The sequence below is a fragment of the Pestalotiopsis fici genome (genome assembly GCF_000516985.1).
Source record: "Pestalotiopsis fici W106-1 unplaced genomic scaffold PFICI_Scf_2, whole genome shotgun sequence".
NCBI classification, from domain to species: domain Eukaryota; kingdom Fungi; phylum Ascomycota; class Sordariomycetes; order Amphisphaeriales; family Sporocadaceae; genus Pestalotiopsis; species Pestalotiopsis fici.
In genome coordinates this window covers 2,319,030-2,342,525 of record NW_006917092.1, presented here as the reverse complement: position 1 = coordinate 2,342,525, position 23,496 = coordinate 2,319,030, and the positions used below count along the sequence as shown (strand labels likewise).

Sequence of the window (23,496 nt, the reverse complement as noted above, 5' to 3'; positions counted from 1 at the left end):
CGGAGGAAACCTTGAACATACCGTTGCAATCAAGCTTCCAAAGTTGGCAAATAACATATTCGTCGCGACAGACATGCTCCGCGCAGAATCGCTCACGACATTCGCACTCACCTGCGCGTGCGTCAAGGCACCGGGCGTAAATGCAGTCGACGCAATAATGAAGAGGGCGGCATAGCGGGTCGTCGCGTCACCAGTCGCCAGGAACATGATATAGCCAATCATGACTGGAGGCGCACACACGATAAGAAATATGTGCCGCTTGTCCACTCTCCAGCTAAGGAGGCACACAGCAACAAGACAGACGGCGCCGGCGGCGTACGGTGGTACCGTATACAACTGCTGCTGTGTGACGGTGGCGTGCGGGTATATCGACTTGATAATCGTGGGCGCGAAGAACGCGAGGCCTTGTACTGTAATGGTCTCGAGAAGAAAGATCAGGCCCGTGATGAGAGTGACGGGGTTGGAAAGACCGCTCCAAAGCTTCTTGGCGTCCGGCGTATCAAGCGTCTGCGTGACGGCGATGCGCTCGGATTTGACCCGGGCCACTGCAAGGTCCTTTTCCTCTTGAGATAGCCACCGAGCCGTCTCTGGTCGATCTGTGAGGACAAATAGAGAGATAAACCCGATTGAAACAGTGATTACTCCTTCGATAATGAAGATGAGTCGCCACGAACCGTCGGGTATGCCACCAAAACCTTTTACATTTAAGATACCAGATGCCAAAAGCCCACCAAAGGCTCCGGCAAGGGGGGCCATTACGACATCTGGTAACATTGCAATCAGCAAGAATCTTTACTTGTCGCCAAGATCCACCGAGTACAGCCATCTGACGGTTCTTCTTAGTGTGTTTAATACTGTTATGGAGACGTGCTTACACATTGATATACGAAATGTTAGTTCAGCGCGTCTGTACCATCGTGAGAGCTTGGCAGAGTTAGCAGATTCTCTAAACAATCGAAACCCAGCAATGGCATCATTTTACATATGCCTGCCCTTGGTACATGAAAGAATATGACCCTAGATGTTGGGTCAGCTTGTTTGACGCCAAATTGACTATTCACATCGAGAGTACCAGCCAGGCTTACCACATAATATGCTGTTCCTGGCATGATTCCAGCCTCAAAAACACCCAACAAGAATCTGACACCAGCCAACTGGGAGAAGTTGTGGACATAGGCGGTTCCGATGGATGTGAACCCAAACGCCAATGTCACGACTGGGAGATACCATCCTGGGCCAACCATTTTACAAACCAGGTTCAACGGCGTCACAAAGAGGATATAAGCGACGAAGAAAATGCTATTGATAGCATTGAAGTCATTGCCCTTCAATCCGAGCTCCTTCTCCAGGCCGGCCAAGCGGGCGTTCCCTGTAATCGTCATGAGTAAAAGACATTCCGGGGTCATGATTGATTGACCATGGCAACTGGTGCTATGATGGGGTGCAATACCTATATTGGCCCGGTCTATGAAGGAGAAGAGGAAGATGAGTGCGACAACGGGAACAACCAATAAATCAATTTTCAGTCGCAAGCGAGCTTCGGCTTTGGCGTCAAAGGTCATTAAAGCTGATCCATGTCTGTAACAGTTTAACTTCAACACATCATCATCATTCAAATAGTATAGCAAGCTTACCTGTCTGTGGCAGTCAGTCCATCTCTAGCTAGCTGGCCGGCATCGAGCCCTTCTGCCCGTATCTCTGCAGTCGTGGTGGTTTTCTCTGCCATTGCTTGATTCGCGGCGACAGATCTTAGCTAGGAGACTTCTGAATACCTGATCTTGAGACAGCGGCAACAAGAAAGAAGTACGTGTCTACTCAAAGAATTTGCATCAATCCTAAATCGTGGAACGAATCACTATCTAAGAGAACGAGGTGTCAAACGAGGTACGCTTATCATCAAGAGAAATCTGTCTGCACAACCTCCGCATTTGCCCTTGGCGTTGGCGAGCGTCCGTCCACTCACAGGGAGGTCAGGGTTGCATTAAAACCCGTCCGGGATGTGAGAAAGGTATATTCAACAAATGCAGATGTTACCAGCCACTGGTAATGGAATGCACGTGTATCGGATTCAAATTATCTGCCGACTCACATGGGTTTTTTTCTTCCCTCTTCAAATATCCTTTCTATGCCGCCACTTTTGCGAAGGGATGCGGTGTGGCGCTGGACTGAGGGTGCAGATGACAGTCGAACAGTAGGTGCTTATGCAAGCATAACGCTGTGCCTACGTGTCCCGGATCTGTCCCTGATCTGCACTACACGCTGCGCCGCCAAAAGCAAGAAAGACTTCATCCCTCTATCTGAGAAAGTGTTATATGCTCGCAAAGCAAGATAGCTGGATTCATACAAAGACTATCTGTGTAGGAGGTTGATTGATTTGCCAGAAGCCAACGGGGAATTCTTGGCCATTCACTCAGACATATATACACTCTACTAACAAACTCAGCAGCATGGAAGGCTTACCTGTTCGAGGCCCTCTGATCTCACAGATAGATATTCGACTATGCTGGCATCAAGGCAGGCATCGACGAGACCACCAAGAGCAGTGATCGAGTCATGGGGGAGACCCAAGTCCAGCATGAGATCAAGATTTGAAGTCTCTCTCGCTCAGCCTTTTCGCTTCGACAGATCGGTAAAACTTGGACGAACGACTCAACGACTTCCAGGACTTATGGCAGCATGCATAGGTACCAATTGCGAGCTCGTGATGAAGGAAGAACAAGCCACGACCTTCAACCTACCGCTGGTAGCAGCGATGTGTTGGCATGACATGTCCGACCCTGCCGTGCCTCGTGTACGTGTGCTTTAATCTGTTCGTGGGGCAGCCAAAGCTATCAGGCGTCGATAGTCACGGTGCGCTCTCAATACTTGAGGCCGTATGACGTTTTTTGGTTTTGCAGAGAAGACCAGCGCAGAGGTACACTACTAAGACAAGCAAGCATGCATGACAGAGAATATGCCTACAATACTCGTATGGCGTACGGAGGTAACGGATCTTCTCCGTATTTGGTCGATCCGATATGGAGGCGGGTGATACCAACAGCGCAACAATTGACCGCCCCGTTCTTAAGAGGATATCGTTGCTCATATGGGGTTTATTGTCGAATGAATATGTCGCTTCACAAATCGGCTACTCGCAGAACTTGAATACGAACAGTGGACAGGACAGCAGGCGAGGCAGGAGAAGACACTGCCGTGCGCCTTCGGCATTCCACATTGTCTGGTGGTCAATGACATGTTGCTTTTGAGGTTGGGCGAAGTCATCATCGATACAACACGTAATAAGGCGGATCCAAGAGGAAATGAGTAACCTTAGCTATTAAGAGTTGGCCTGTGGCACGGTATCCAGCAGCGGCGTGGGGAGACATGAGACTTTCCCCCCGGGGTCCACAGTTTGGGGATCAGCTGTGCTCCAGGCTCCAGGCTCTCTCCCCAGGGCCCTAAAATTCCATCTTTAGCTGATGCAGCTTGCGTTGCAGTCGAGACATTGGGACTTCAGCTGAAAAGGATAGTCGTTTACACCCAGGTCAGCGTGATCAGAGCAATTGCGAGCTTCTGGCCCTGCCGACAGACAGCATTCATCCATCGGCTTGATACGGTCGTCGGTCTTCGGCGGGAGCAACCGTGGCGACTGTGCCTCAGGCCTGTGGCAATCACCGTTGGTAGTTTAGGATTGGACCAGAAACGGCTCAACTTCTCTTGGCGAGATAGGCGAACATACCACTTCTGCTCTAGCGAGTTGGTAAATACGGCACCATTTGGACGGCATGTCCAGTGGCTTGACTAGGGCGTCAGATTGACAACCAAGACACATAGAAAAGCGTCATCATGAATAAAGTAATAATCTGAGCAGTGAAAGTAGAGATCTCGCGTATGATTTGTTGTTAGGTAAGCCTGGTAAGGTTACCTACAGTTAATCAAAGTCAAAAAATGCCTGATAGTTTACGCTATTCGCTGCGTACGGGGAGTGCAAGCGATATTAGTGGAGAGTTGTGCAGGCAACTGGAGGGGAAAGGAAGGGCGCTACATTAAAGGACTCGCACGAATTGGATTGAGGAATTCCAGTATTGTCAGCACATTATCCCGCTTGTGATGGTTGCTGCTACTACTAGTAGAAATCAAAGCTGGAGCAATCTTTTTTAGGCATTGCATTGAGCTACCGGATGCTCCAGGCCATGATCTCGGTACGGGGCTAGCATCTGGAATCTCAAGCCAACCCGATCGAAAAAGGCAGACGACATCTTCTTGGGACGCGTCCCTGTCATTGGTCTTTCCCCAACGATGCCGGCGGCGACGGGCTGGCCAAGACTAATCAAGCCTTCCTATGGGATGCAGTCCATTGACAAAACTGCATCGATGGCAGTTCTAGAAGAAAGCCACCCGGCACCGTACAACGGCCTTTCGGCCAAATTATGTATCGCTTGGCGACGCGGCCGTGGTCTGGGACGAGAGCCTCTCCCCATCGCCAAGCCGCTGGTACGGGACCTAGCAGAGAAAAATTTACTCTCCAGAGGGTGAGACGCGCATACACCCTTTTCCCAGCGTCCTGAGTCGATGTCTAGTTCAGGAGGTTCTTGGAGGGTTTGATTCATTACAGTCAAATCTCGATTTAGTTTGACATTTGTCTAACAGGACACGGAATGCTGACGAGAGGCGGCGAGCAGCAGCAGACATAGTACCTACATACTTGGGCTACACGAGGCAGAGAAAGACAAAGCTCGTACTATTAACCACCGATGCACCATTGCGGCGGCGCCTCATGCCACCCACCCTCCAAGTAGGATGCATGCGGGCAGCGGAGCTTCTACCTGCATTTCGACATGCCAAGAAGCCAAGAAATCCAATTGATAAGGAAAGACCCTGTCTTTTATTATCCCATTTGATTTGTTGCCCACACAATCAATCCCGAGGCATGAGGAAGAGAGGAAAGCGCCCATGTAGGTACAAGCGACCCGAATACTCCGTGGTACTGTTGCATTGCTCTTGCATATGCTGCCACGCTCAAGTACCTTGCCTGCACAGCTTCTTTCCCTCCACCATGTACCATTATACTCACCAGTAATAGCAATTCATGAATGGGCATGTATCTTACTCTAGACCTCCTGCACCTTTTTGGCTAGGGGCGGGCCCCGGCCTTGCCCATAGACCCTGGGATTTTGTGGCTACTGCCTCTCTTTCGCCAGGACTCTTTTGCCCAGCTGCTTGGCTGCTCCATTTCAGCCCTTGCAGATATTTAAATATTTGCCTCGACCCGCTTGCCAGTCTCGCGTTTTTTTATGAGGATGGTCGTGTGCTCTTGGGTCGTCGCCTGTTTCAACTGTTTCTTTCGCGCCAATTACTCTGTGTGAGAGTCACCTAGTCTGTGACATCCAACTCACCTGGCGCAACCTCGACCTCGAAACTCCATTCAACAGTCCTTCAGCTTACACAACAACAAGGACCTGAACAAGAGGACGGACCCTCGAACAGGACAAAATATAAGACACCATGGGTTGGGTGCAGAACGTCGACGAGAAGGTCGCCAAAAGCGCCGTCGGAAAATGGTTCCGACTGGATGGCTCTGGACATGTAAGTGCCATGATCCAGACATGAGCCATCCCAGCTCAAGTCTGAACACAACGCCCGAGACAACCTTGCTTGAGTTGTTCAGCAGCTAACCGTGTTTTCCCGAATGGTAGCCCAAGGAACGCAAGGGCTCCCGCTTCTTTACTGAGGTCCGTGGTGGTATTGCTGCCTTCTTCGCCATGGCCTACATCATCGCCGTCAATGCTTCCATCGTTGCCGACACTGGCGGTACTTGCGTCTGTAATGGCGGCGAGGCTGATCCCATCTGTGCCACTGATACCGACTATGCCCTCTGTTCTGCCGAGATCAAGCGAGATCTGGTCACCGCGACTGCCGCCATCTCGGCCTTGGCTTCTTTCTGTATGGGATTGTTTGCGAACCTGTAGGTCAACTAAGCTGGGATCGCGCCATGCACCCAACCATCAGGGGAAAGCTTCCGTAGCTAACATGTGTGTATGTAGGCCCGTCTCTTTGGCCCCTGGAATGGGTCTGAACGCCTACTTTGCCTACACCGTCGTTGGTTATCACGGCACCGGCACGGTTCCGTACTCGGTTGCTCTCACGGCCATCTTCGTTGAGGGCTGGATCTTCTTTGCCCTGGCCCTCTTTGGTATGCGACAGTGGTTGGCTCGTGCGATCCCCAAGTCGATCAAGCTTGCTACGAGTGTCGGTATCGGTCTGTTCCTTACCCTGATCGGTTTGACTTACAGCGAGGGTTTGGGTCTCATTGTGGGCGCCACCGACACACCCCTAGAGCTTGCCGGATGTATCGAGAGCTTGCAGGACGAGGATGGTCTTTGCCCGAGCAGCACCAAGATGCGCAACCCCGCCATGTGGATTGGTATCTTCTGTGGTGGTATCCTTACCGTTATCCTGATGATGTACCGCTTCAAGGGTGCCATCATTGCCGGTATCATCCTGGTCAGCATCATTTCGTGGCCTCGTACCACCGACGTGACCTACTTCCCTTACACCGAGGTTGGCGACGACGCCTTTGACTTTTTCAAGAAGGTTGTGGACTTCCACCAGATCACCAGGACCCTGAGTGTGCAGGAATGGGCTATTGGCAGCTACGGCGGACAGTTTGGTCTCGCTCTCATTACCTTCCTCTACGTCGATATCCTCGACTGCACAGGTACCTTGTACTCCATGGCCCAATTTGCCGACCTGATCGACCCAGTCACTCAGGACTTTGAGGGCTCCTCGATCGCCTACATGGTTGACGCCATCAGCATCTCCATTGGCGCTCTGCTGGGCACCCCGCCGGTTACAGCCTTTGTCGAGTCCGGTGCTGGAATCTCTGAGGGTGGCAAGACTGGTCTCACCTCCATGGTGACCGGTATCTGCTTCTTCATCTCCATCTTCTTTGCCCCCATCTTTGCCTCGATCCCGCCGTGGGCCACTGGCTGCGTGCTGATCCTGGTCGGTGCTATGATGATGAAGGCCGTTACCGAAATCAACTGGCGCTACCTGGGTGACGCCATTCCGGCCTTCTTGACCATTGCCCTCATGCCCTTTACCTACTCCATTGCTGACGGTCTGATCGCCGGTGTGTGCACGTACATTGTGATCAACACCACCGTCTGGCTGATTGAGAAGGCGTCCGGCGGCCGCCTCGTACCCGCCGACAAGGCCCTCAAGGAGCCCTGGACCTACCGCATCCCTGGCGGCTTCTTCCCGCCTTGGCTCCGCCGCCTCAGCAGCGGCAAGAAGGATTTCTGGCGTGAGGACCCCATTCCCGTCGCTGAAGCTGCCTCGCACCGCCCCAGCCACGAGACTGCTGAGACCGAGACCAAGCCCAAGACCGCCGATGGCTCTGCCAAGAACACCACCACTGAGGAGCTGGGCCTTCATGAGAAGGGCGCTCAGGGAACGACTTTGTAGAGCGTCTCCGAACATGTTTATTTTGCTCCTGTTTTGTTCTTAGTCTCTTCTGCGTTTCATGAATGAGTCCCTGTTGTTGGTAGCCGGTTGAAATGTAAAGCGAGTGAGGCTCGTTTCGATGACATGTTGATGAAAGTAGGGAATGCTGTATATATGTGAAACGAGCAGGTAATGGGCGGGAAATGTTGAGAGAAAGAAGATACCCAGTAGAAGAAAAGAAAGGAGATGTCAAAAATTTCCCACCAGTACAATAATAAAAATTTTCCACCACATTCTAATGAATGAGCCTTTCCAGTAATTTCACGGATCATTACTATAATTTCGTAGAGGCAACAGGATCACATTGACACTATATTCTAGCCATGCTGGAGTCTCGCCCGTCAAGATGCACAGCAAAAGGCGTTGTTGTTACGTGACGTTTACCTAACCCGACGAGCTCAGGTACACGGAGGCGGCCGTCGCCGGGCGGCTCAAGTCGACAAACAGCGCTACAACTACACATGCCTCGGCTCTTTCCAGGACTGTTACGACACGCCAAAAGAGTCTACTCAAGGGATTTGTCTTCACGATTCTTGACTATTGCGTTCCTCCAAGGCTCTTTAATTAGCGCCTCTAGAGCGTGAGTCTTTACAGCGTGAAAGTTGAGTCCCAGTCCGACCATCGAGTAAGGCAATACAACATGAGAGCGAAGATGCTGAAAGTCCGTCTTGATGGAATCTGAAATAAAGAAAGGGGAAAAACTCCTTAATGCTGCCATCTATACCTAGCTTATCAACCAAGACGCCGAAACACCATATTCTTGCCTGAAAAAAAGTCTTTAAGCATGGAAAAAGAAGGACGCTATTAACGCAAACTGGCGCTTAGACGCCCATGGTAAAGTCATGCTCGATGCCAGGTGTGACACTGGCCATGAACTAGAGATGGAATCGTTAGTAAATGATACGTGAGTTTTCAAATAGGCAGTTTGAAGCACGACTTACCTTGAGAAATACGACCAGGTATTGGTCGACGCGAATCGCAACATCCTGCTCCTCAGCTTCGACTTCTTCCCACTCGTCGTTGCTACCAGACTCAGCGGCGGCAGCTTCTGCGCTCTTGACATCAAGCTTGTTGATCTCATCCACCAAGCCTTCCATGCCTGCATCATGACCAACATTCTTGCCTGCCTTGAGCTTGTCGCGCCTGATCTTCAGTGCTGCATCTGCGCGGTCCAGTAGCGTTTTCATGACCGAGGCGTGCTTGCACGGATGTACGCTGGCCATTTTGACTGCGTTGGCAAAGAACGGGAAGTCCTCGAGAGTGACAGTCTTGTCCTTGTAATCTCCAACGATATCCTCCATCATGGCCTGAGGAGCCAGAGGTTGGCCACCCGTGTAGCCCGAGAGATATAGTCGGGGCGTCCGGTAGTACGGTGAGTACATGATGTAGAGGTTATATGTGCGCCGCGAGCTGGAATCGAGTTAGCATATCAGCTTCTGCGCGTAATCGGCCACAAAGGCCCTACTTACGCAGTCTTCTTCTGGGCATCGCTATCCCTGATGATCGCCTCGTCGTCGTCATCCTCATCTTCCATATCGGGTATTTCATCCTCGTCCTCGATGATGCCAACGTTGCCCGCGTCATCAACTGTGCGCACATCCTTGGCCTTTAGAGGCTGGGAGCTGCTGAGTCCACCGGTGCGTAGCCAGCCATCGTCATCGTCGCCCTGGCCCTTCAGCTTGAAGTCGTCGCCATCGCCCACCACGGCCTCCTCGTGGCCTGCATCACCGGCAAAGTCATCGTCGAGTCTCCGGTGGCACGGCACATTTCGCGTGACGAGGTATTGCTTGTCAGCGGGCAAGTGAGAGGCGCGCTTGGACTCGTTGTCGGCGGCGGCCCATTGCCAGGTCGGGAACTTGAAGACTAGATAATCGCCGGCAGCGACGAATTCCTCTGGGGTGATTTGGCCCGTCTTGCGAAAGGTCGAGGTGTGAGACACGGGAGTGTACTTGTCCCGTATCTGGTTGACGGTCGAGTACAGGTAGTTCATCGTGCCTTGTATTTGTTGCTAATCTAATCTGCAGTTGTTCGTTTTTTGGTGTATCTCGGTGACGAGTAGTAGGCTTGTGGTCGATTCCGCGCGCAGATTTGGAGAGAACAAAGAGTTGTCGGAGATTGCTGGGTTCGCTTACGTTCGTCCAATATCAAGCTATCCAGAGTGCTTCGGTTGCAGTGTAAGTACAAAGGGAGCAGTGATAAGTACCCCGCTATGTGGTGTAGTAGTAGTTGCTGCAGTTGTAGTGTCACTTATAAAGCACGGCAAGATGGATGAAGAGAAATACAGAATGATGCCTGATGTAATGGACAGATGATATGAGTTATCCCAACTCACCCGTTGCTTTATTATTACTCTAGGCGCCCAGTCAACGAGTTTCGTCACATGGGTGAGGCAACTCCTAGACAAGCACCGCCAGGTGATGGGCGATGGCGGGGCAGCTCTTGCCTGACTGAAGGCAGGGAGGGGGGGGAGCAGCAGTGTTGAGCACTGTGAACTCTTGGTGGGCAAACAGGGGTCAAAATGGCCGAATGACCACGAGAAGCAGCTGAGTTACTCAAGTTTTGTTCATACTGTGACTTCTTCTTATCTTATGTCCGATCGTGATTATTCCATATCTCTGCATAACTTTGTGCACATCTCCAAAAAGGTCAGCTCCAACCAAGAACAGCCTAGCATAAAATCTCACCTAGATCCTGGCAGACGGCAAAGCTTCGGCGCCCCACTCATCAGCTGATCCACGAGCCCCAATTGACCCGGAAAGTTTCTTGTGGGAGGAAAATTGAGATTCGACACGATTGACAGGTGAAGCCGTACGCCCAATTCTCAACATCACCAAATCAGTCACCCAGCGCCGATTCCCCGATTAAAGGTACGACAACCCTTTTCGCCCAAGGACACGACATTTCGCGTTCCTCCGTTCCTTTCTTCGACAAGTTACTAACCCCAGCTCCAGAGTCAAGATGAGTGCGTACCTTCCTTCCCGCCGACAACGAACGAACGAAATATTCAAATCGACGCCAGCCAACTACTAGTTCTTGTACTGACATTATGGAATAGCCAAGGGAACTTCCAGCTTCGGAAAGCGTCACAACAAGACGCACACTCTGTGCCGTCGATGTGGTCAGTAGCGATTGCCCGATCTTGACGAAAGGAAGCGGTGGAAATATTGGCGACAAGCGACGGATGGACTGACATGGACTCGAATTACAGGTCGCCGCTCTCTGCACGTCCAGAAGCACACCTGCGCTTCCTGCGGCTACCCCGCTGCTAAGACCCGCAAGTGTACGTTCACCTAGCCCTCAACCCTTGGAGACTGTTTGGAAATGGGATATCGAAAATGGGGAGGACATGGGTTTGGTTCATTACGAGTTGGAATATGATGCTGACTACAGGCAAATAGACAACTGGAGCGAGAAGGCCAAGCGCAGAAAGACCGTCGGTACTGGCCGCATGCGATACCTCAAGGATGTCTCCCGCCGCTTCAAGAACGGATTCCAGACCGGTGTTCCCGCTGGCTCGAAAGGCCCTGGCTCCCTGAAGGCATAAAGGGTTGAATGATGAAGGGTGGTGGCATCTCGCGAAACGATAAGGCATGGAAAATGAATGGCGGTTCGGCGTGAAATGGGTTGCATTATTCGGCACTGGTTCACGGAATCATACGACATCTCGGCCGTTTACGAGCATGTTATAGCAATACGAACAGGGTTGCTTTTTCTGACGCATGACAAAGACTCTTTTTTCCCCCCCCGGCCTGCGCAACGTTCAGTGGCATTTGGAACATGTGGGAGAGCAGATGAGATGAGAGCCCGCGTGTTGTGCCTCGAGCGCATTTCGTCCTCAGCAGCCGCAACGGCTGTGATAGTCATTATCGAAGATGGTTTCTACCTGCCAGAGGAATCCGTGTTCCGAGTTGTACTTGATTTCGAATTATTGCCCCCTCTCGAAGACTCGCACGCCACCATCAGAACCGACGAAATACAAGAGTTCTCTTTGCTCCGATACAAACCCAGTGGCATCGCCTCCGGGAGTTACTCTCAGTACTCCACTCACGTCCTTTGCTGTTCCTGTGTCCAGCAGCCTCAATGTGACCAGCATCTCTGCCTCATGAGCCATCGATAAAGCGAAAGAGGCATGATTCTTCTCAAGTGATGTGGTTTGCGCAGAGATCAAGGGTTCATCTGCAGACAGTGTTATGACTGTCGAGGAGACGCTCTGAGATTAATTGATTAGTAAATCGTGACAATTGTGATTGTAAAGACTTTGCGGGAACAGCCCAGATATTCATCATTTGTACTAACCTCTCTCAAGTGAAGAAGGGTCTGCCGTAAACCCTCTCCTGATATGGTATTTCCAGCCGCCGCAATAAGAAGATCCGGATTGTCAAGCACCAGGACAATATTTGAACTTGCACAAGTCTGCTGAGCAGACTGTACCACTTGTTGCAATTCCTCGAGTGTCGCTTTGCGCAAGACATGTTGCCCAGGTGGACCTGCAACCGGCGCTTTTGTGGTAATGGCACCAGAGGCACCAGAGAATAGCCCACTCAAGCCATCCACAAATTTGAACATGCTCCTTTTGGAGAGGGCGTCCAGGTCGAGGCCCAGCCTGCCAGCGCCCTCCTTCCAGAAAGCATAATCTCTCATGAAACTGACGAGCACGACACAAGTGTCCCCATTCTCACCATTGTTGCCGTCAATGGCCGGCACTCTGCCAGTTGAGTTGCCTAGGAGAGAACACAAGTAGCGCTGAACGAGCCAGTTTGTACTGGCACCCAGGACCCCCGAAAGTACGATGAGGGACGCCTCTGGCGGGAGACCGAGATATGGCTCTAACAGAGGTGGGATCTTGGTTGCCATGATTTGTTTGTATAACAAAAGGCCCTGCCAATAGTGTTGCGCCCCAATGCTTGCGACTCAATTGGTGGATAGGCAAGGGGTGCGTACGACTGTACACCGAGTCAAGAACACGCCCGATATCCCAACTGAGGGTTTCAGACCTGACAGTAGGTGGGCTAATTTTTGCCCAACCAGTTCCTTGCAAGTTATTACTGCGATACATGATTAGGTTCAATCTGAATTTGTGATCAATTTTGAAATATATAAAACAGTACGTACAATAACGATTTGAAAGAGTTTTATGTGTGCAAAAAGTGACAATTTCAGTATTGGTCAACTCATGCTCACAGGTAATAGCACGATATGTTTCTGGCAACAAAAGAAATTTGATGTTTGCGCTGCAATATCGGGCCAAGCCAAAATCCCGTCAACGAATCAGAAGGTCGAGACTGGCAGCACGCTGCTAAAATGGGCTTCTTTGCCTGCCTGCCAACTCAGCTAAACATTTTGCACATCATCTTTTAGTGGAGCGGCCGGCCTGTGAACGGCGCCTCTGGCGTCATACCTTTTAGGTCTGCCCACCCACTCACTGCAACATGGATCTCTTCAAGGGTTCTTCTTATCTGGGGAAAGAAGACTTGAGACATTCGAGTAAGATGCTTATTTGTAACGTAGCATAAGTACTTGTTTATTCTCTGGTTCTCTATGCAAGGACGGCGGAAAGCTCAGACTATCAAAGGATTGATTCTATGTATCTCTTTGATTTTGTGGTTTTACTGAGCATTTGGTAGCATACATGTATGTATGTATACATTGTATGTGAATTTTTATACTAGGTATGTACAACATGCAGAGTTTGGGTCCCTTGTTGTCCATGAACTAACCAGCTAACCTAGGATTTTAGACCCCCTCCAAGTTGGGAGAGGATTGTTCCATTTTTGACCGCAGTTGATCCCAAATTCCTGGATGCGCATTAGGGACACATGGCCCAAGATCGCGATGGCTTCGAGGTTCAAGCTCCAGCTTGGAGGATAGTTGGGATGCTTCCCACAGGATGGCCGCCTCAAGCGCTCATTTTTGTCTTAACGAAGATACCCACTTTGAGCACATCTGACTGACATCAGCTAGCAGGCGCCCATCACCACCTGACCACCTCGTGCAGTCCATGCTCTCCTCCATCTACATTGCGCTACACCCATTTCCCGTGCGGCAGGAATAGCCCATTGGACAAAGATCGTATCTGAGCGGGCGGCTCTGTTTCTTTTCCTCCACCGTTTCGAAGTGGCATGCCCCAGTCGAGTCCAGTTGCCAGCCAAACTTGAACCGGGGGGCCCTTTAACCAAGGGTTAGTTGCTAACGTGCTTTTTTAGCGGGCAACCTCTCACAGAGTCGGTCAGGTCCCATTGTGGAGATTTGTACCAACAAAGCACCATCCTGGTTGGACATGACTAGCCTGAGATCGCCTCGTTCTTTTGGATACATACCTTGCTTGGATTGATATTCAAGGTAACCATCGTTTCCAAACCCCACGCCGCCGATCTTGATAGAGGATAGGTATAGATATATATCTCCATTCCCCCAGGACCCCTACGCGTGTCGGTGAGAGACGTTTGTTTTCTTTTCTCTCTCTCGTAGATCACTTCGCAGCTTTGCTTTGACGAGGCCATTTCACGGCCGGCGGCGTTTTTTATTGTTTGTATCAGAGCAGACAATAAGTAGCGTGCAACTCAAACTCTGGGCCACCTATATATTTATATGGACTATCCCTGCCGTTTTGTTGCCATTCTATGCATTGTTTGAATACGCTCAACATCTTTCGCAACATTATCTGAAAACCGTTCTCCTTTGGAATTCGCTTTCCAGGGATTTCATACCTGCGCATTCCTACGTCGAGGTACTCGGCGGATCAGATTCAGAGACCCGGGCGTGTGACAGCTTTCGACTCGGAGCCTAGCCCACGGGACTCGTCTGTCAGCACTTGCTAATCTACGCCAGTATTCCAGAGTTCGGCTTGCATGAGCTCGGGATTTCCTGGATGAACCGAAATTTCACCAGCAAATATATGTATTGCTAAGCGCCTTGTTTGCTATATTGTTGGATATTAGCCAGGTTGTCAAGGGCCTTACACCTAGCCGCCCAAAACGATCAAATTGCAGCATTCCGGTTGACACCGGCGCTTTGCTAGCAAGATGGCTCAAGATGCAAAACAAGCTCGGCGCCCATGGCAAGGGATATTTTCCAAGAAGCCAGCAGGGCATGGTTCCCCAAGCTCGGGCGAGGAGGAGAAGCAACCGCGGCCAGTATGGAATATGGGAATGTTGAATGACAAGGAAACCATTGAAGTTCCCGGTAAGTAACCAACTCGGTGCCACGGAATACGAATGCTAACAAACATACCTAGGATCTGTCCTGCTACTTGCCCAGGGCCGCAATGAGCCGTTGGGATTAAGGAACGCGCCAGCAAGAACCTCGCATTCATCGCTGCCCACCGGCGTTCCTGTACCAGAGCCTCCACATCCAGCTGCCGACGAGAAGAAGACAACGCAAGATGGCCAGATCATCCTGGATCCCCAACCGGATGACTCGCACAATGATCCCCTGAACTGGGCTGTGTGGAGGAGAGATTCTGCCTTGCTCTCGCTTGGGCTTTACTGCATGATAGGCGGTGGTATCACGCCTTTGATCGCGGCAGGCTTCACCAACGTGGCTGAAGGTATGCACGCACCCTCTTGGTCATTCCGACTTGTAATATTAAACTAATTCATCCGTCCAGATCTTGATGTTGCAGTGAGCCGAGTGTCACTAACCACGGGTCTCTACATGATGGGTTTGGGCATTGGCTCCGTGATAGCCTCGCCGACCGCCATTCTCTACGGAAAACGTCCGGTTTACCTCTTTAGTGCCATTCTATGGATCCTGTCCACTGTATGGTGCGCTTTGTCGCCAAACTTCATATCTCTTATCCTGGCCAGAATTGTCCAGGGCATCGCTGTCAGCCCAGTTGAGTGCTTGCCGTCTGCCACGATTGCTGAAATCTTCTTCCTGCATGAGCGAGCTTTCCGTATTGGAATATACACCTTGCTGCTGCTAGGAGGAAAGAACTTGATCCCATTGATCAGCGCCGTCATCATCCAGAGTCTTGGATGGCGATGGGTCTTTTGGATTGTCGCCATAGTTGTTGGATTTTCGGGTATTCTCCTATATCTACTGGTTCCCGAGACCTTTTGGGACAGGTCTCCAGTTCCAAAGGACCGGCAGCCCAAGAAAAGGCCAAGCTTCTTCAGCAGGAGATCTTCTCGCAACGTAGTACCACACCGGGCCCATCATGAGGACAGCCACCCGACGGACGCTGAGAAGGTGCTATCAGAACCCGCTCACGACGGGATTGAAGCTCTCCCTTCACCAACGCCATCTCACCTTCATCGCCACAAGGATATGCACGTAGGATTTGCTCCTAGTACTAGGGCGCCATCTGAGGAAATTCAACGCGACGGCGATGTGGCTCACATATCGGAGGCCGACCATAAAACATCGGACACTCTGCGCCCAGAAGACGCAATCACTCCAAACCCCCAGTCGCCGCAAGATGAAAAGCTCCAAGGGCATCTTCATCCGGCTGGCTATTCACGACATGACGACATCTCCCGCGCTGAGGCAGGAGTTGCGACCCCGGACACAGCGAGCGAGAGTTTATCACTGAGACACGTTGCTACTCGAGGACAAGTCTACACTCATAATCTGCGCGCGGCGCCCGCCAAATCGTTCCGCCAGCAGCTTCAAATTCACCACGGTAGACTCAACAACGACAAATGGTGGAAAGTGGCTCTCCGTCCCTTTGTCTTGTACGCATATCCGGCCGTGCTGTGGTCAGCGGCCATCTATTCGTGCTCCATTGGATGGCTCATTGTCATCTCCGAGTCGGTTGCAATCATTTATCGCGAGGGCAGTTACAAGTTTGGTGCCCTTGCCACGGGTCTGGTCTATATTTCGCCATTCATCGGCGGTATTCTCGGTACAGCTGTTGCAGGTCGCATCAGCGATGTAATCGTCAAGGCCATGGCACGCCGCAACGGTGGACTATACGAGCCCGAGTTCCGTTTGGTCATGGCGGCACCAATCGCCGTCACAACCGTCATTGGCCTCATGGGTTTCGGGTGGTCGGCCGAGGTTCATGACCACTGGATCGTACCAACGGTGTTTTTCGGAGTCGTGTCGTTTGGCTGTTCGCTGGGATCCACAACGTCCATTACGTTTTGCGTTGACAGCTATCGACAGTATGCCGGTGAGGCGCTGGTCACGCTCAACTTTAGCAAAAACATCTTCCACGGCCTGGTCTTTAGTCTCTTTGTCACTGGCTGGCTCGAGACTGATGGCTCAAAGTCCGTCTTCATGTGGATCGGCATTATACAGCTGATATTTGTCTTTTCGAGCATCCCAATGTACATCTACGGCAAGAGAGCGAGAATGTGGACAGTAAGACGAAATTTGATGGAAAAATTCTAGGGAATGACATAAATACGACGATATACGGAACGGAATAAACGGTTTGGGATATAAAGGTTCACGAGTTGACGGCATCATCTTTTACACATCATGATTCAGACATTGCATCTTCATCTTTGAGAAGATTAGAACCAGCTTCGACAGCATGACGGAATATTTGGGCATCGCACTATTGATTCTCACGGGAATTGTTTCTTGCATACTATAGCGATTTGATAGCAGCATGAAGCCTTTTCAGGTCTTCACTCTCATCTTATGACACAATACACAAGACGGCGCTCCAGGGCCATTGTATCCGTACTATCATTGTATGCCTTGATCTTTTGAGCAGAATTTCAATGCAAGTGTACAGTCAATTGAATACACACTCAGGGGGGTTTTTAGAGACACCCAAATGAGAGAAAGGCGTGATGTTATATGAGAATACACTATGTAGGACTTTGGAGGCTACTCACATGTATTCTGGGCGTTGAGGTGTACAGAGTACCATCTAGGTACCGAGTGGAGCCCGCCGGGACGGGCAGCTTTTTGCGACGTCATTCAATTGCATTTTCCCCAGACTTTCAAGCACAAGCTTCAACTTTGCCCTTGCTTTCTTCTGCTAGATACCTAATCACAGCACCGCCAGACAGCAAGATTGATCGCACCAACAGTTTGATAAGGCTACATTACCTACGACGGCATTGATCTCAAATATTTAAAGCGAACTATTTTTAGCAATCCTACGTTTCACTTGTCGCAATGCGCCCGGTATTACTCAAGACAGCTTTCCAGCCCGCCTCTGTCACGAGAAGCGCCGGCTCTGTCTCTCGACGAGCCTTCTCCGCGTCACGACAGTTGAATGGAGCAAATTTAATACACAATTCGTTAGTGGCCTCTACAGAAAAAGACTATACCTGCAGAATTGCCGGGTCGATTTGCTCTCCAAAACTGACCCTCTCTCTTCCCTTTCAGTGTCCGCCGGCCCGACGACCTACACTCATATATCCTACTTTCCTCATCGGCCCGGGCGCCGCTCATCACGCTGTGGACGACCAACTGGTGCGCGACCTGCAAAGTCGTCTCGCCGCTGCTGCGCGAGCTGATCGAGTCCGGGGTGGGCGAGGCCGAGGGCGGCGTCCACTACGCCACCGTCGAGTACGACTGCCCGGACATTATGAGCGGCGGGCTCGGCATGACCTACATGATCAATGGCATCCCGACGCTGCTCAGCATCGATGCCGGCGAGCCCCAGACCGAGACCAAGACGGCCGACGCTCGCAAGCTCGGCGACCGCGCCTGGCTCGAGGAGTGGATTAGAAATGAGGCTCGGCGCCACGGTGGTCGAGGTGGTGGCGGCGGAAGTGGTAGTATTTTTGGAGGTTTGTTCGGCAGCCTAAAATAAAAACCACCCGGGCAGATTCTCATCCGAGCTCGCAATACTGGAAAATTACTAGCGGAAGCGGGGATCAAAGACTATGAAAGGGAAAAGAATATGCATTCAATGCTTCGCTATGCCTGAGGACTTTGCAATCGGATGCTCAGAACGCCGGCTCCAGCAGTTCTATGGGCAGTAAAACACCTCCTCCAGACCTTTCCACCACGACGGCTCACCAGACTCGCTGCTCTTTGCACCAGGCACAAGACTCTGGAAAATGGGAAAGGCCATGTGTCAGCTTTGTCTTCGTCACGACCTGTGAGAGCAACTTACCTCTTGCATCTTGTCCGTCATGGCCCACCATTCCCGAACCTTGGGGTTTTCGCGCATCTTCTCCATGTCGCCCGCGTAGTCGTAGCCGACATATTTGAAGTTTGCGAACAATATGCTGCTGGCATCGTCCCAAGAGATGCTGTCTGCACACGGGAATCAGGATCAGTACACCATTTACAGTTGAAAGGCCGGCTCTCCTTGATCATCAACGCGGGGATTATGTTTGATTGAGTATTCCTGGGGGAGGACGGCTGGAAAGCAGGCACCTACAGTCGACAATGTTGCACTCCTTGATTTGCTTCAACACCTCGGGCCAGACGGCGGCGTGGCACTTCTTGTACTCGGCCAGGTACTCGGGGCGGAGCTTGACAATCTGCGCGATGCGCCGGCCGGGGTTGCGCTGCTTGGTCGAGTCCTTGGGCGAAGCGGCCCGCGGAGGACTCGCGGGCGCGTTCTCAGTGGTGGGGGAGGTGGGTTGCCAGAGCTGCGACATGATGTATATATAGGAGGTAGAATAGTCGACTTATAACCAAGATATTATCGTCAAATAGATGCCAAGGCAATTCGGATGAAATCTAGCGGAGATGCAAGAAATTTGGGTTCCTTTTTGCCTGAGTATCCGCAGGTCTCAATCCGTTTTGTAGCAAATACGAAGTACCGTTATGCCAATTTACCGCCTGGTGTAGTGTGTAGATGCTTCGGTCTACGGAGTTGGCTGAGGATGATGGGTAGGTAACAGGTGGGATTGCTCGGGGTATTTCACTCGCGACAGCGGAAGGGTGCGGGGTTGGGGGCCAAATAGAGAGAGTAGGTAATTATATAATCACCGACAATGAATCCTTTTTCCCCCCTCCTCCCCTCTGGCGGTGTGGCTCTCTTTTTTTCTTCCTGGTTATTCTTCTAGGGTTATCGATTTTTTCCATGTATTTCAATTTCAATGATGACTGCATCGTTGCATGCAGTCAGCAAAGCCGCAAAGATGTTTGACATTTCTTAATGCGGAGAAGTTGTGCTACTTGGGTGTGTGTCCAGTGTCACCTCAAGGTCGCACGCAAAGCGTTATGCGCGCAAATCCCCCACTTATACAGAGTAGGTGCACTACTATAATGGACGGACATGCCGCACATCAAGCCCTTGCTTCTTGTCCGGTCTCCGGAGTAGTTTTCAAGTCCGATTACAGAGTAACTTCTTCTTCTTCTTCCCTTTTCTATCCTCCTTTTCATGGTCGAGCAGCAAAAAATTAATCGGCGGAATAGAGGGTTTAACTTCTATACGGCGATTTTGAACCTCATTTCTCCCTGTTCTCTGCCTCTCGAACGAGTATATTCATTCACCCCCCCAGAAAGTTTAGACCGTCCAAAGGGCTGTCTGGAAAAGACCAACCAAAATCCGCCTTGATTGTGGCCATTTATAAAAATCTTATAAAGATCACATGACCCTCTCACGATCGACCAGCCAGGGTTCTCTAGATATATTGTAGTTAGTGCATGAGTCTGGACCGTTGACAACGAGCTTTGCCAGCTATTGCACAGTGCCCGCTGGCACTTTCCATGTTTTTCAAAATTATGTTTCACGAAATAGTCTCCCCAAATCAGCATTCGGAACTGGTAGTCTTGCGTTTCCAAGGTTGATGTCACATGAGCATTCAAATTCCTAAAAACATGGTCATTTTGCTGTATGCTGCTGCCCGTGCCATATTGGCTCTCTGGCCTCGCCAAAGTTTTGCCCCTTTTCCAATTATCTGATGTATAGCCCAGCACAAAATTAAGGTACAACGCGCGTCAATAGGCAATATAAATCTTCCACAAAACGCCGCCCATGCATCACATAGTCATATTGTCGCCACAACTGATTTGTCCCCACTGACCCATCATTCAGCTCTATAGTACACATGTGTTCCAGACATGCCACGTCCGCGATCAGCACACTGAGAGTCAATCCACTCTAGAAACACTCTACGCGTAGAAGGCTTCAATGAAATAGATAAATGCAAACACCAAGAACGCGACAGCGCCTCCGACAGTGACTGAGACAAAATGTTAGTAGATGCAAACATACAGAGCCTTGGGGCCGAGATTCTTGACTTACCAATCTTCAAGCTGACTTTGCCTGCGATTGCCTTTCCGCCGAGAACAGCTACACCTGTGCAGCAAGCGTGTCCGACCATAGCTCCCAAAGTCACCCACCAGTAGTCCTGGCCGGCAGCCATGGCAATGGTCGCAATCTGGCTTCGATCGCCCCACTCTCCCAAAAAGGTCATGACAAAAGTCTGAACCCAGGCCGGGCTGAGCAGCAGGGAGAAGAGGTTCGAGAGTCCACCACCAACATTACCCAATACTCCTCCACGAGGAGAGGGGCTCCTAGCCGGGGATGTCGAGGGACTACGGGGAGGAGTGAAACGGGACTGCGATCTAGACTTGCGCCCGTAACCACCCTCCACAGCGTAGGCACTGATGGAAGATCGGCGTCGGCCCTGCTTCATAGCTAGGTGCTCCTTCTCTTGCAGCTCCTGCTCAACCTCCTGCATCTCGGCAGAAACACCCTCGTTGGGGTCCATGGCCATGCCCTCACGAAGAAGACGCACTCCAAAGACAAGGAAGAGTCCAGCGGCAAGGAAAGACGTAAACTTTTTGGGAATAAGCGTGGGAACTGCGTGTCCGAGAACAGCGGAGAGAACCGTCATGACCACCAAAGCACCGTAGGCTGCCGAGAAGACCAGCATCCGGTCGTGCTTCATAGCCATGAGCGCAGCCACCAAAAAGGTCTTGTCACCAATCTCGGAGACCAGAATCATGGCCAGAGATAGAACAAAAGAGTGGAAAGGTTGGATCAGACCCTCATTTCCATCATCGTCCATCTTCCAGTCCTTCTTGGGAGTCGACTTGGACGGCTTCGTGACATCGAGGTGGTCCTTGTCAGCAGAGTGCGGTACGGGGTTGGGACTGTCACGAAGCTTGTCGGGCAGGTCCTCGGGCTTTTCCAATCCAGAAACGTCATAGTGATCGAGGTGAGCATCAATCTTTGATCCCTTGGACTTGTCCAAAGTCACGTCCTTGCTGCTCTCCTTGCCGCTGACGATCTTCTCATGCTCGCTGTGTGGCAGAGGAGGGGCTTCCTTTGGCGTTTCAGGGATCTTCTCGGCCTTTTCTCCAGTGATTCTTTCCTCTGCAATCCTGGCCTTGTCCTTTTCGGTGACACCTCCCTCTGTGCCTGTTGTGCCCTTCTTGGGAGGCGTGTGTAGGGGATCGTCCATGACGCTATCGGGATCGGTCGAGTCCTTGCTCTTTGAGGCCGATCTATCGAGCTTGATATCCTCCACCACAGGAAGCTCCTTCTTTGAGCCCGATGACTCGGTCAGCTTCGTGTCGACAAAGGGGCCCTCGTGGGGCTTGCCGTCCTTGCCATCAACGGGAGCATCCTTGGTTCCAATGTCATATTTGGCCTTTGCTGATCCGCTGAGCGAATCATCCACGAGGTCCGAGGTCGAGTCCGAGGTCGAGGAAGAGAGGGCAAGGGCTGTTGCCGGAAGAAGGAGAAGGAGGAGCTGCGCTTGTCGTTGTCGTATCCTCATTGTGAATTGATGGTCGAGCGAGAGAGGCTCGAGGCTCTATACTGTAGTAAGAGGGCTCTGACCAGCGATTAATCGGTACAAAGTGAAAGAAGTGGCCTTGTGTCGCCCAAGTGACCTGCGGATTGAGTTTGGCAAGTGGTGTAAAGTAAGCCGGTGTCGTATCGCTGCCCGCTAGAATACTTTGAATACAGGAAAAGGAAGGAAAGGAAGAAGAGAAAGATGGTACAGAATGGTGAGCACCCACTTCAGGGGGTAACACCGAGTCTTGGGAATTGACTTGATGATAACGATTGAAGGAAGAGAAAAAGTTGGATGCAGACGTGTCGTTGTCGCTGTGCACTAGCTAAAACCTTGGGGAGCTTTACGTATGTATGTACGAGGTACAGTATTAAGGTGTACATACATTTTATCATCTGTCCCGCCCAGCGCTAATTGACCTTTTTTCCTACACCATAGGTACTGCAGTGGCAATAGGGGGTCGGTGCACACTCAAGTGGGATGAATGCTGAAAGAGCCAAATGGGTAAGCAGGTACATTACCTACACCACCCAAGGCTAGGTGGCCGCCACTGGACGTTCCTTTTCCAATATGTGCCATCTTTTACTTTTGTACCTTGATTACTGGTTGGAATACAACACCCCCTCAACAAGTTGCCTTTCAAAGGATGCATGAAAATGTGAATCAATGAATGCGCAATATAGGAGACTGCCACCCTCTAGAGCAGACGACACTAGACCGTTTCTAGAATGTAAAGGTCGCAGTTTGACACTGGACGAGAACATGGAGGCTGTCAAGACGCGGCAAACTCATTTATTCCAGCCCCTGTCGCATCTGTTCCAAGTGGGTTTGGCGCGTCAGCGATCGCCCAAATAGCTACACCCTTTTTTTCTTGTCCCCCAAAGGAGTTAACAATTTTTTCTTAAAATGTACTATCTGGCCATTCTAGAACATCTTTCTTTGTACCTTGAATGGAGATAATCCACCTACCAATATATGAACAACTGTGAGCAATGAGAATCTGATGGCATTCCAAATCAGTGAGTGTTGGTCTGTGTTTGTATGTACTGGCCTCATGAAAGCACGTCCCAAAGTCGAAAGACATGCATGCACTGACAAAGTTGTTCAATTCGTCAATCACTCACTATACGAGTTTCCTCTGTAAATTAAACGTGTATTTAATATCTTGGCATGTGACTGACTAGTCAATCATGATCAGATGCTTCGTGTTGTAGGTTGAAGTGGTCTTGTTATATTGGACTTTGCTTATGTTACCCGCTTGGGCTTTTGTTTCCTGCTTGAGTCTGGTTGAAACCTCGTAAATTCACCAAAGTCAATTCACTGTTGATTTCTTGGGCGATGTTGTCTTTTTCATCGAAACCTATCTTGGGTCATATTATATATCTCCCTTTTGACG

General features: G+C 50.8%; 10 protein-coding genes across 10 annotated transcripts in view; 4 read left to right on the top strand and 6 right to left on the bottom strand.

The window, feature by feature from the left end:
• The window catches only part of PFICI_02909 (uncharacterized protein), a gene marked incomplete at both ends in the record, with an annotated part of 1,200 nt that extends 426 nt beyond the window's left edge, over positions 1-774 (bottom strand). Inside the window, one exon of the mRNA XM_007831490.1 lies at positions 22-774. Coding sequence (XP_007829681.1) covers positions 22-774 — 753 coding nt within the window. The remainder of the gene's footprint in view (positions 1-21) is intronic.
• Positions 775-978: 204 nt separating this feature from the next.
• Positions 979-1,726, bottom strand: PFICI_02908 (uncharacterized protein; the record flags this gene model as incomplete). The annotated part of the gene is made up of 4 exons (XM_007831489.1): positions 979-1,017; positions 1,086-1,369; positions 1,451-1,578; positions 1,635-1,726. The coding sequence occupies 4 exons, from the start codon at positions 1,724-1,726 to the stop codon at positions 979-981; spliced, it is 543 nt and encodes a 180-aa protein (XP_007829680.1).
• Positions 1,727-5,484: 3,758 nt separating this feature from the next.
• PFICI_02907 (xanthine/uracil permease) lies at positions 5,485-7,446 on the top strand (the record flags this gene model as incomplete). The annotated part of the gene is made up of 3 exons (XM_007831488.1): positions 5,485-5,565; positions 5,676-5,944; positions 6,024-7,446. The coding sequence occupies 3 exons, from the start codon at positions 5,485-5,487 to the stop codon at positions 7,444-7,446; spliced, it is 1,773 nt and encodes a 590-aa protein (XP_007829679.1).
• Positions 7,447-8,306: 860 nt separating this feature from the next.
• Positions 8,307-9,475, bottom strand: PFICI_02906 (Autophagy-related protein 3; the record flags this gene model as incomplete). The annotated part of the gene is made up of 3 exons (XM_007831487.1): positions 8,307-8,360; positions 8,427-8,895; positions 8,955-9,475. 3 exons carry the CDS (start codon positions 9,473-9,475, stop codon positions 8,307-8,309), a joined length of 1,044 nt encoding a protein of 347 aa, XP_007829678.1.
• A 968-nt stretch (positions 9,476-10,443) lies between these two features.
• PFICI_02905 (60S ribosomal protein L37) lies at positions 10,444-11,029 on the top strand (the record flags this gene model as incomplete). The annotated part of the gene is made up of 4 exons (XM_007831486.1): positions 10,444-10,447; positions 10,541-10,603; positions 10,694-10,765; positions 10,884-11,029. 4 exons carry the CDS (start codon positions 10,444-10,446, stop codon positions 11,027-11,029), a joined length of 285 nt encoding a protein of 94 aa, XP_007829677.1.
• A 381-nt stretch (positions 11,030-11,410) lies between these two features.
• On the bottom strand, positions 11,411-12,339 carry PFICI_02904 (uncharacterized protein; the record flags this gene model as incomplete). Its single annotated transcript, XM_007831485.1, has 2 exons — positions 11,411-11,695; positions 11,782-12,339. The coding sequence occupies 2 exons, from the start codon at positions 12,337-12,339 to the stop codon at positions 11,411-11,413; spliced, it is 843 nt and encodes a 280-aa protein (XP_007829676.1).
• Positions 12,340-14,507: 2,168 nt separating this feature from the next.
• Positions 14,508-16,821, top strand: PFICI_02903 (uncharacterized protein; the record flags this gene model as incomplete). The annotated part of the gene is made up of 3 exons (XM_007831484.1): positions 14,508-14,667; positions 14,720-15,031; positions 15,092-16,821. The coding sequence occupies 3 exons, from the start codon at positions 14,508-14,510 to the stop codon at positions 16,819-16,821; spliced, it is 2,202 nt and encodes a 733-aa protein (XP_007829675.1).
• Positions 16,822-17,562: 741 nt separating this feature from the next.
• PFICI_02902 (uncharacterized protein) lies at positions 17,563-18,205 on the top strand (the record flags this gene model as incomplete). Its single annotated transcript, XM_007831483.1, has 2 exons — positions 17,563-17,687; positions 17,776-18,205. The coding sequence occupies 2 exons, from the start codon at positions 17,563-17,565 to the stop codon at positions 18,203-18,205; spliced, it is 555 nt and encodes a 184-aa protein (XP_007829674.1).
• Positions 18,206-18,364: 159 nt separating this feature from the next.
• On the bottom strand, positions 18,365-19,004 carry PFICI_02901 (uncharacterized protein; the record flags this gene model as incomplete). The annotated part of the gene is made up of 3 exons (XM_007831482.1): positions 18,365-18,448; positions 18,512-18,654; positions 18,782-19,004. The coding sequence occupies 3 exons, from the start codon at positions 19,002-19,004 to the stop codon at positions 18,365-18,367; spliced, it is 450 nt and encodes a 149-aa protein (XP_007829673.1).
• Positions 19,005-20,466: 1,462 nt separating this feature from the next.
• Positions 20,467-22,082, bottom strand: PFICI_02900 (uncharacterized protein; the record flags this gene model as incomplete). The annotated part of the gene is made up of 2 exons (XM_007831481.1): positions 20,467-20,537; positions 20,600-22,082. The coding sequence occupies 2 exons, from the start codon at positions 22,080-22,082 to the stop codon at positions 20,467-20,469; spliced, it is 1,554 nt and encodes a 517-aa protein (XP_007829672.1).
• Between the last annotated feature and the right edge of the window lie 1,414 nt (positions 22,083-23,496).